We start from the raw sequence: 12418 nt of genomic DNA, 5'->3' as shown, positions 1-12418 counted from the left end.
CACTATTTCGTAGCCTGACCCCTTTATTGCTTTGTGTGCAAACTTGATTGCCAGCCCTCCAGGGACAGGGAATGAATGTAACTCGCCTTGAGCTACTCCTGAAAAAGGTGTGAGCTGAATCCAAAATCCCTTCAATTTCCTCGGCATCTCTGTAAATCCTGCAATGAAAATGTGTATCATCCTGTCTTGAAGTGACCTGGCTGCAGTCTGGGGCTGGACCTGTAAGAAAAAACGCTGCTCCCTAGGCCAGCTCAGCTATTCATAAGTACATAAGTATTGCCATCCTGGGAAAGATCAAAGGTCCATCGAGCCCAGAATCCTGTTTCCAACAGTGGCCAATCCAGGTCACAAATACCCGGCAAGATCCCAAAAATGTACAAAACATTTTATACTGCTTATCCCAGAAATAGTGGATTTTCCCCAAGTCCATTTAATAACGGTCTATGGACTTTTCCTTTAGGAAGCCGTCCAAACCTTTTTATACCTCCGCTATGCTAACCGCCTTTACCACATTCTCTGGCAATGAATTCCAGAGTTTAATTACACGTTAAGTGAAGAAACATTTTCTCCAATTCGTTTTAAATTTACTACATTGTAGCTTCATCGCATGCCCCCTAGTCCTAGTATTTTTGGAAAGTGTAAACAAACACTTCACATCTACCCGTTCCACTCCACTCATTATTTTATAGACCTCTATCATATCTCCCCTCAGCCGCCTTTTCTCCAAGCTGAAGAGCCCTAGATGCTTCAGCCTTTCCTCATAGGGAAGTCGTCCCATCCCCTTTATCATTTTCGTCGCCCTTCTCTGCACCTTTTCTAATTCCACTATATCTTTTTTGAGATGCGGCGACCAGAATTGAACACAATATTCGAGGTGCGGTCGCACCATGGAGCGATACAAAGGCATTATAACATCCTCATTTTTGTTTTCCATTCCTTTCCTAATAATACCTAACATTCTATTTGCTTTCTTAGCCGCAGCAGCACAAGGAGCAGAAGGTTTCAACATATCATCAATGACAACACCTAGATCTCCTCGGTCTGTGACTCCTAACGTGGAAGCTTGCATGACATAACTATAATTCAGGTTCCTCTATCCCACATGCATCACTTTGCACTTGCTCACATTAAACGTCATCTGCCATTTAGACGCCCAGTCTCCCAGTCTCGTAAGGTCCTTTTATTTATTTATTTATTTGTTGCATTTGTATCCCACATTTTCCCATCTATTTGCAGGCTCAATGTGGCTTACATTATGCCGTAGTGGTGATCGCCATTTCCAGAATGAGAACTACAAAGTGGTATTACATGAGAGTTTTTTGTGCTTGATTATTTTTCTTCCTTTGCTCCTCACTGGAACCAATGATAATCATGGACTCCTCAGCTGATAGTGGTTTTGTCAGTACGATTGTATTTTCCCTATCTGGAGGTTTGAGGTTTCCATTTATGTAATTGGCCATTATAGATTTCTTTATTGGAATCTTTAGTAAACCACGGGGAGACACCCACAAACTACATTTTCAGAAATAAAGATAAGCAGAGGAAGGACAAGGAGAGTAAATGGGTCTTTGGGGCTCATTTAAAGGTCGGGAAAGAGGGTTGATGGCGGATGTTAAGTAGGAGGTTGTTCCAAAGTTTGGGACTTAGGTAAGTGAGGGGTCCTTTTACTAAGGTGCGCTGAAAAATGGCCCGCAGTAGCGTAGGCATGTGTTTTGGACGCGCGCAGATCCATTTTTCAGCGCACCTACAAAAATATGCCTCCTTAAAATTTTTGCCAAAAACGGACATGCAGCCAAATAAAAATTGGCACGTGTCCATTTTGGGTCTGAGACCTTACCACCAGCCATTGACCTAGTGGTAAGGTCTCACGCATTAACCGGGCGGTAATGATCTACCCGCGCCAAATGCCACTTTGCGCGCATAGTGGATGCACGCCAGAAAATAAAAATAATTTTTCGGATGTGTGTATCAGACGTGCGCCAAAAATGAAATTACTGCAAGAGCCACATGGTAGCTGGGCGGTAACTCCAAATTGGTGTGTATTGGGCACGCATAGACGCTTTCGTAGCTTAGTAAAAGGGCCCCTGAAAGCGGACTCATGAGTGGTAGTTAGATGAATCTCTGGAGGGGAGGGTGAGAAGGTTATGATTGGCAGAACGGATGTAAGGAATGAGACAATCAGCAAGATAAGGGGTGGAGAAGAGCTTGGACTTAAACTATATCCGAGCTGATAAAGGAAGCCAACGTATACTCTTGGATCACTCCTTGACCTTTATACCAGCTCAGACATAGCACAGGACGTGCAGTCTTGCAGACTTTCGGGTCTACCTGGCTAAGGCTTTAGGCTGTTCCCTAATGAAGGCAGGAAAAACCAAACACAGTTACTCGCATGTAAGGCCAGGAGATTTATACTCCAGGGCGTTTCCTCCCACTGACTATAACACTGGAACATTTGATCCTTCCTCCATCTGAAAGAGGCTGAAATTCCAAGAGACGTGTAGCGCTCTGCGTGACAACTATTGATGTTAATAAAGTTCAGCCTTCAATGATAAACAAGTAAAGATCAGTTTGTAAATCCCCACACTGTATATAATACATATACATTTTTGAACCATCAGAAGGTCTTGAAAAATGTCCTCAGAAGCCAGTGACTGGCAGTGAAGAGCGGAGCTGAGGGGGAGGGGTATAGGACTCCCCCCACCCCAGGTCTGCCACTGCTCCTTTAGGGCTTCATTAATGAAAGTTTGATGTCCCATCATGCAGGGGCGTAGCCAGACACCCAAGGTGGGTGGGCAGAACTCCACCTTGTCCTACAAGTGATTTGGTTTCTCCCTCTCTTGCCTGCATGCCATATGGTCTTTGAAACATCACCTCTCCCCCTTATACCTTTTAAATAGCAGATTTTCACCGGCAGCAAACAGTTGTTGGGAGCTTTTGGCTGTTGGGGCTTGTTGCTACTTGGTGGGCCTGAACCTAAAGTGGGTGGGCCTGGGCCCACCCCAGCCCACCCTTGGCTACGCCACTGCCATCAGGTGTCTAAGGGCAAACAAAAAATATTCTTGGTGAATCAAGCCTTTACATTCAATCGAATGTGGATCCCCCTAGTTCTCCATCTTTCCTTCTCTCTTACTATCCTTCCTTTTTCCCAGCAGTGCTTCTCACTTCTTGTCACCCCCAGAAGTCTCTTCTTGCCACCCCCTTATCCCTAGCAAATTTTACCACTGTCAACCCAGTCATTTCTCAGTCAGTCTGTGAGTTCCCTCCCCTCCCCCCTCACCTTCTGGTTGCTGCGGCATCTGGCTTCCTTTCATTCAGCTTTACTTGACTATTGGTGAGACCTGAGATGAAGAGACCAGTTTTCAGGAGTTCAGGTACCACATAGATCCAACTCACCGAGATCCCACAGTTGTTCCCTGGTGGTTGCAAATCTCTTGCACTATAACAAAATGTCTACATTGCACAATGACCATGAATTTGTCAAGTCCTGGTCTAGGTACAGGAATACTTGAGTACCACCAGTTAGGATTGCCAGCAGAACTGTGTTTTGAAGTCCCATTGGAAACGAGTGATTACTAAAACAAAACCAATATTTTATCTGATTTTCTCCTCCTGTACAGTTATGGAGATCAGTGGTATCGGATTCGCACCACCTTGAACCCCAAGATGCTGAAACTAAAAGAGGTGTCACAGTATTCTCCCACTGTGCATGAGGTGGTGTCAGACCTCCTGAAGAGAATTCACTTCCTGCGTAGGCAGGACCCCTCAGGGGTCATGGTCCCCAATCTCACAGATGAACTGTACAAATTTGGCTTTGAAGGTAAGAACCCTGGCTAGGGAGGGAGCGTGCTGGAAAGTGGTTAGTCCATGATTGTGACCACAAGTAATTACACCATCACCATATGTGACTGCACTGACCACTATCTCTAGGTCTCAATGAGAATAAGCCCCCAAATCCTCCTCACCCTCCCTCCTCTTCTTCCATCACCACTGTTTCCCTTCCACCACCATCTTCTTCCTCTACTGCTCCCTTCCACTTCCTCCTCCCTCCATCTTCCACACTCATCCTCAGTTTGTCTTCTGTCCCTTGTGTTTTCAGTTTTTATATGGTGCCCTGCCTTTTTCCTGTGGTTCCCTTCTCTTCGTTTTCTTGTCTTACATTCGCCTGCTTGTGTTCTTTCCTTCCCATCATTGTCTTCTATATCCTTTTGCCTCCATGGCTGAGAGAAAGCTGATTTTCAGATAATGTCAAAGACTGGTTTACGTCTTGTTCGACTGCCAAAATACTGCTTGAGATCAAAATTCATTAGCAGACTTTTATCCTCATGGGTGCAGAGTGTGTCAAGGTTCATTCTTCGTTTTGATGTTTAATCTATATCTGTCATTGTTGGCTGTGATCATTGAGATGTTTGGAATTGATTTTATATGTTCACCGATGATAATGAATTTGTTGCTTATGCCCCAAGTGATCAGAAGACTGCTCTAGACAATCTACACTGCTGTTTAAAGGTCATTGCTGACCAGAGGACGTAGTCTGCTATTAAACAAAAAGTAACAGGAACTAAATGAAAGTCCCACGAATATCCCAGAGACACACTAGGGGATGTGCTATGGGGAGGGGGGGAGGGTAGATCCTGGGACTCTCAGAGCAAAAGACCTATGGATCATAAGATAAAAGGGGGGGGGGGGAGTTAAACAAGAGGGATTGGGAGGGGGGTAGGGAGGTGGGTGTTAATAAAGGGGGGAAAGGGGAGAAAAATATTGATGGGAGAAATATGGACCCTTTTTGTTTCTCTGTTTTGTAAAAACGTTTTCCATTGTTTGGGGAGCGAAGTTTGTAACTAGCATTGTTGTATACTTAATGCGATGGTTATGTTGCTTGTTTGGAACCATCAATAAAAAGTTGAAACATAAAGGTCATTGCTGAGTGATTCTGTCAACATAGACTGATCTTAAATCAGACTAAATCAAGAGAAGCAATCGTCAACTTGTGAATCTTCCATTCTTAGCAGGTCGCTCATAACATAAAAATATGAGTTGCCCTACTGGGTCAGACCAAGGATCCATCTAGCCCAGTATCCTGCTTCCAATAGTGATCAGTCCAGGTTACAAGAATCTGGCAGAGTCCTAAAAAGTGACCACTTAATCTGAAGGATAAGTAGTAGTCACTGTCCTAATTAGATTGTAAGCTCTGTGGAGCAGGGACTGTCTCTTCATGTTGAAGCGTTCAGCGCTGCGTACGTCTAGAAGCGCTTTAGAAATGATAAGTAGTAGTAGTAGTCTTTGGGATTCCAGAATCTTGCTACTCTTTGGGATTCTGCACGGAATCTTCCTACTCTTTGGGATTCCGGAATCTTGCTACTCTTTGTCCTTATCCCTTATTTGTCCTGTTTGTCTGTCCTGATTAGATTGTAAGCTCTGCGGAGCAGGGACTGTCTCTTCATGTTCAAGCGTACAGCGCTGCGTACGTCTAGTAGCGCTTTAGAAATGATAAGTAGTAGTAGTGGCTGTGACCAGTGTTGGAGTAATTCTAAATGATCAATTGAAAATGAGGCCACATATAAAGAAGGTGGCGTATTCTCGTTTTTCCACCTACAAATGATTTGTAAGGTCAAAGCTGTTTTATTTTTAAATTGCATTCAGCAGATCCTTTTGGGAAATACAGGGGAAGTGGAGCACTTCCTAACCTGGACGTCCTCCGATCATAACGACCTAAGTAAAATAAGCCTTCACACCAGTTAACGGTATTTATTTGGTGAACTGGCTCCTATTCTGTGCTATAGTAAATACTTTCAATTGAATTTAAGTGAACTTTTTGAAGAGTCAGCTTTTTCTTTTGCCTGGCTCACTTCACTGTGTCTGTCTCTCTTATTTCTCTCTCTCTCTCTCTCTCTCTCTCTCTCTCCCTCCCTCTCTCTCTCTCTCCTCCCCCCCCCCCCCCCCCCTCTCCTCTCTCTCTCCCTCTCTCTCCTCTCTCTCTCTCTCTCTCTCTCTCTCTCTCCCCCTCTCTCTCTCTCACTCTCTCTCTCTCTCTGTCTCCCTCTCCTGCGCCTCCTGGCTGGATTCTGGAACCAGTAACTCACCCTTCACTGTTGTCTCCTGAGGGATCAGTGCTATTCTGTTCGAAACCCGCCTGGGCTGCTTGGATCCTGAGATCCCTGAGGGAACCCAACGGTTCATCAAGGCTGTAGGAGATATGCTGAGGCTTTCAGAGACTGTAATTTTCCTGCCCAGATGGACACGCCCAATCTTACCTTTCTGGAAGAAGTTTGTGCAAGCATGGGACGATATCTCTGACGTCTGTAAGTTTTAACTTTCCTTTACTCGTAACTATCACTTAACATTTATAGTTCGTGCACTCTGTTGCTCTAAATCTTGTCTTTTTCAAATTCAGGCATATGCATGTGCCCACCCATTTCATGTTCATGGTCTGTACTTCTCTCCACATAAGATCAGGAGGAGGGTGGAGGAGGGGTTGTTAGGTATAATAAATGGGAGAGGGGGATTAAATGTTTGCTCAACTTTGGAGAAGATTAAAGACTGATGGGCAGAAAACAGTGGAGTGACAGAACTGGGCTTCCAAGAATGCAGCAGCCATGTCTATAACCTCACATCAGTGATACAGCAAAGCAGGGGTACCCTGCACAGAGGGGGGGGGGGCATACAGGGTGGTAGGAATAGGCTGTTGTAAAGGCCAGGTTTGTTTAAATAGGGAAATGCACATGCTTAACTAGCCGATCTGCTGTCTTTTGCTATTTTTCATGTTTTAATTTTCAAAGGGATTTCTTTAATTGCCTCCCTCTGAGGGAAAAGCACAAAATCAGGGGTGGTTTCAGCCCAGAGTACTTTTCACACTCTTTATCTTGCTTTGCGTCTAAATGTTCAGGGACTTGGTGGTGTCTTAATTTCTGTATGTCACTTAGAACCTAATATTGGGGTTGGTTAACTAACAAATATTGAAATTAGAATAGAATAGATGAGCCACCCGAACTGGCCCGTTCTTGATCCCACATAGTTTTCACCCAGGGCTCTGAGACGGCAATATTTCAAAGAGAAAAACTGGCTTACTGTGGGTAACTTCAAGATGCTGAAAACAGAGCCCAGGTGCTGGTCTGATCCCGCCAATTAGGCAGTAGCAGACCATTTCTGTGGTGCAGTTTAGGAACGAGGGCACATTCTCCCCTCTCTTGGACATTATTTTTTCTTTCCTCCATCTCTACTTCCAAATCTCTCGGCGGGGGAAGAGGAAATGGGACTTGATATACTGCCTTTCTGGGGTTTTTGCAACTGCATTCAAAGTGGTTTACATATATTCAGGTACTTATTTTGTACCAGGGGCAATGGAGGGTTACGTGACTTGCCCAGAGTCACAAGGAGCTACAGTGGGAATTGAACTCAGTCCACTGCACTAACCACTAGGCTACGCCTCCACTCATTCCACCAATAAGAGCCAACCTCATCAGTGATGTCACAATGGCTTGATTGCCCAATACTTGGCTCACTTTGATATTGTGATGTCATAAGGGAAAGGGGGAAAGGGAAATGGGACTTGATATACCGCCTTTCTGAGGTTTTTGCAACTACATTCAAAGCGGTTTACATATATTCAGGTACTTATTTTGTACCAGGGGCAATGGAGGGTTACGTGACTTGCCCAGAGTCACAAGGAGCTACAGTGGGAATTGAACTCAGTCCACTGCACTAACCACTAGGCTACTCCTCCACTCATTCCACCATTTAAGAGCCAACCTTATCATGATGTCACAATGGCTTGATTGCCCGATACTTGGCTCACTTCTGATGTCATAAGGGAAAGGGAACTGGGACTTGATATACCACCTTTCTGAGGTTTTTGCAACTACATTCAAAGTGGTTTACATATATTCAGGGACTTATTTTGTAACAGGGGCAATGGAGGGTTAAGGGATTTGCCCAGAGTCACAAGAAGCTACAGTGGGAATTGAACTCAGTTCCCAAGGATCAAAGTCCACTGCACTAACCACTAGGCTACTCCTCCACTCATTCCACCATTTAAGAGCCAACCTTATCATGATGTCACAATGGCTTGATTGCCCGATACTTGGCTCACTTCTGATGTCATAAGGGAAAGGGAACTGGGACTTGATATACCACCTTTCTGAGGTTTTTGCAACTACATTCAAAGTGGTTTACATATATTCAGGGACTTATTTTGTACCAGGGGCAATGGAGGGTTAAGGGATTTGCCCAGAGTCACAAGAAGCTACAGTGGGAATTGAACTCAGTTCCCCAGGATCAAAGTCCACTGCACTAACCACTAGGCTACTCCTCCACTCATTCCACCATTTAAGAGCCAACCTTATCATGATGTCACAATGGCTTGATTGCCCGATACTTGGCTCACTTCTGATGTCATAAGGGAAAGGGAACTGGGACTTGATATACCACCTTTCTGAGGTTTTTGCAACTACATTCAAAGTGGTTTACATATATTCAGGGACTTATTTTGTACCAGGGGCAATGGAGGGTTAAGGGATTTGCCCAGAGTCACAAGAAGCTACAGTGGGAATTGAACTCAGTTCCCCAGGATCAAAGTCCACTGCACTAACCACTAGGCTACTCCTAGTGGATGGTGGCAGCTTTATGGGCTTTTGGGCTCACTGTAATCCAGGGCCCCTCACCTATACTTCACCCCGGCAGCTGCTGCTCCTTCTTTTTGGGTGCAATCCATTTCCCTGCCCCCTCCTCATTAGCATATCTGGCTGCTGTTTCACAGCCCTTGCTGGCTGCCACTTCTGCCCACCCTGACCTGGCTGCCTCACTCCGCACATTATTTCTTCTGGTTTGGGGTCTACTGTGTAGAAGCTGAGCATATATTAGAGAATACAAACCTTGGCCTTAGATTAAGTTTTAAACTGGTTATAAAGACATTACAAGGAAAAGCTAAGAGCCACTAACTTTTAAGCCACTTTTAACCGAAATTTGGTTTTGGGTAATGGGATAAAAGAATGCATAAATAAATATAAATAAATAATATACAACAAAGAAAACCTCTGGATCAGTATAATTCCTAACTAGAACAATTAAAATTAAGTGATAGCATCATTCAACCAACTTTATTGTATGGGGTTGACGTCTGAGGTCTATCGCTAAACCCAAACTACATAGAATAGAGCATAACTATAATAAAAATCCAATACTTCCAGTTCTGCAAACTGATAACTGATCAGTTATCAATAACTTATACAGAGCAGAATTAAAATGCCTTACTACTCACAATTCACCAGAGAATATTCAAACGTAATCCCTGGGCCTGTGGGTCTTCACTGAGGTCCAGATGCATCAACCCTACGTTAAAATAATGAAAAACGTAAAAGTCCTTACCGAAGTTGAAAAAACGAAGAATGCACTAAAAACAGAAGTCCCACATGTTCGGTATTTGAAAGTCGAATGCATTACAGAAGTGTAATCCCCGTCATTAATTTGCCTGTAAAGCATGCGCAGAGCAGCCAAGCATTATGCTGGCTGCTCTGCGCATGCCACAAACGTCAAAACCCAAAACAACAAAAAAAAAACACGTTGAAAATAAAAGGGGCAAAGGCGCTCGTCAGGAGCGTCCTGTATGGACGCCCTTGCCCCCCCCCCCCCCCCCCCCGAGGTCACCGCTGCTCCCCGCTTCCGCATGTATTAAATAAAAAATAAAAACAAAAAACCAAAGTTTAGCAGCCCCGGTCCCCCTCCCTTCCTGTCTCTGTTTTTCTCCTTCTCCCACAGCTCCACCTCCCGCCATCCTCCGCCCCCGTGCCCCGCCCCCCTGAGCTCGTCGCCGCCACTCCCCCCCTCTACCAGGCCCCCCCTCCGCTTTACTGGCCCGCACTGCGCCTCTCACGTCTGTGTGAAGGCACTGCATGGGCAAGAACAGCTGATCGGCGATCAGTGCTGCCTTCTCCGACGTCCCTCTGTTCTTCCTGGGCCTGCCCTCCTCTGACGTAAGTAACTTATGGCTGCCTCAGGGTCTGGGCGACAAGGCAATTTCTGCAAAAAAAACCAACAAACTTTATACAGAGCAGAATTAAAATGCCTTACTATTCATAATTCAACAGAGAGTATTCAAACGTAATCCCTGGGCCTCTGGGTCTTCACTGAGTGTCAATTCCTCTCTGGGGAGGAGGATTCGGGGTAAATATTTCAGGAATTGCAGCACTGCTTTCGCTTAGATCTACTATCCATGATACTACAGGGTTGCAGGTTGGGACCAGCTAGAACTGGGAGGACTTGCTTCCACTTCAAAAACAAAACCAAAACTAATTCAGTCCAGGCCTCATAAGTTTACTGAAAGTCTTTTAAGTGGTTACAAGCAATAAACATACAGAGGATTTAAAAAACCAGTATAAATAGAGCCCACTTTGCTCTTTCCTCGCTACACTGTGGTATAGGAAAGCTCTTTCTGCTCCTCTTCCCTCTACACCAGTGCTTCCCAAACCTGGTCAGGTTTTCAGGATATCCACAGTGAATATGCCATATGAGTGTGGAGGAGTGGCCTAGTGGTTAGGGTGGTGGACTCTAGTCCTGGGGAACTGAGTTTGATTCCCACTTCAGGTACAGGCAGCTCCTTGTGACTCTGGCCAAGTCACTTAACCCTCCATTGCCTCCATTCTCCGATTCCCTAATGTGGTTGTGCCATATGAACTTGATCTTACCACAACATCACCCTGTATTTGTTCACACCGGAGCCTGCAAAGGCCTCTCCGGTACTATGTAAGCCACATTGAGCCTACAAATAGGTGGGAAAATGTGGGATACAAATGTAACAACAACATATGAGATTCGGAGTATTAGCACAGTCAGTGGTAAATGTTCTGTAATGTTACTGTACACTGCCTAGAATTGTCAAATGGTAGCAAAAGATTCAATAAATAATCGCTCATTTTGTTCTTTTCTTACATTAACCTCTAAATATACTATTTTGGTAACACATGTAACATAGTAACATAGTAGATGACGGCAGAAAAAGACCTGCATGGTCCATCCAGTCTACCCAACAAGATAATCTCATATGTGTATACCTTACCTTGATTTGTACCTGCCTTTTTCAGGGCACAGACCGTACAAGTCTGCCCAGCAGTATTTCCCGCCTCCCAACCACCAGTCCCGCCTCCCATCACTGGCTCTGGCACAGACTGTATAAGTCTACCCTCCACTATCCTCACCTCCCAACCACCAACCCCTCTTCCCCCCACCTGCTCCGCCACCCAATTTTGGCTAAGCTTCTGAGGATCCATTCCTACTGCATAGGATTCCTTTATGCATATCCCACGCATGTTTGAATTCCGTTACCGTTTTCATCTCCACCACCTCCCGCGGGAGGGCATTCCAAGCGTCCACCACCCTCTCCGTGAAAAAATACTTCCTGATATCTTTTTTGAGTCTGCCCCCTTCAATCTCATTTCATGTAAAATTGAAGTTCAATGAATCTAAAGATATTCAGAATTACCTTTCCCCACCCTGCTCCCCCAGTGACTTACCAGTATCTCTGTTTTTTTCTCCCACCCATCTTTGCCCAGTAGCATCACACCTCACTCTCCTGTCCTCAACTAACACAGCTACTACCCCTCACCCTGCCACCCCTCTCCAGCAGCAGCTCCAGTCTGTCCCTCTACCTCCGTCCCAAACAGCCTTCCTCTCTCTCCTCATATGGACTATCCTCCTCACCCTCACCAGCCACCCTAGTACTGCCCAACCCAGCACCATGTAGTGATAAGGATGGCGAGGTGCCCTTCTGCTTCCTTTCATGCCTGGCTCTCATGCATTTTTTCCTTTCCTTCCTCAGCCAAGAAACTGATTGATCAAAAAGTACAGGATATCAGTGAAAAGTTGGAGCGGGATGAACCAGTGGAGGGCGATTTCCTGACCTACGTCATTTCCAGTAAGAAGCTCTCCTTGCCGGAGATCTACACCAGTATTTCTGAGCTCCTGCTGGGCGGGGTAGACACGGTGAGTGCAGATTGGTGGGTGAGGTAGGCTGAGCTTAGTACACTAAGTTTAGGTTAGATTGAGATGGTAATTCCAGCACTTTCAAGTCCCTACTGGGTGGGGTAGGGGCCAGAAAGCATGGTGAGCTTAGATGTCATTCCTTGGTTCTACTGATTTAAGAAGGGTGGTGGTATAGCTGGAAAGCTGGTTTCTCCATCAGTGGATTTAGCAGGTGTGAAATCCTAGAGGTTCTAGAAGGTATAAATATATGGAGAAGGAAGGCAAGGCGCTTATTATGCGTCAGTGATGAGAGGGGAGTTAATGGTTCTACAGACTAAAAGTGATGAGAATCAGGTCATTGAGGAATGGCATTGCCTATAAATCTGTGGCAGTGAACAGGATGGAGAAGGGAAGTGTTACCTTCCAGTGAGGTTATTAACCTGGTTAAAGGGGTGACTCAGAAGGTGCT

The 12418-nt window shown here is 45.2% G+C and overlaps 1 protein-coding gene across 1 annotated transcript in view; it reads left to right on the top strand.

Moving 5' to 3' along the window:
• Window positions 1–12418, top strand: part of LOC115474647 (sterol 26-hydroxylase, mitochondrial-like) — a 41348-nt gene that overhangs the window by 16379 nt on the left and 12551 nt on the right. The window contains exons 3-5 of the mRNA XM_030210236.1: window positions 3618–3817; window positions 6102–6299; window positions 11807–11970. Coding sequence (XP_030066096.1) covers window positions 3618–3817; window positions 6102–6299; window positions 11807–11970 — 562 coding nt within the window. The remainder of the gene's footprint in view (window positions 1–3617; window positions 3818–6101; window positions 6300–11806; window positions 11971–12418) is intronic.

The sequence above is a fragment of the Microcaecilia unicolor genome, chromosome 7, assembly GCF_901765095.1.
Source record: "Microcaecilia unicolor chromosome 7, aMicUni1.1, whole genome shotgun sequence".
Taxonomy (NCBI): Eukaryota; Metazoa; Chordata; class Amphibia; order Gymnophiona; family Siphonopidae; genus Microcaecilia; species Microcaecilia unicolor.
This window is presented reverse-complemented; position numbering and strand designations above follow the sequence as displayed.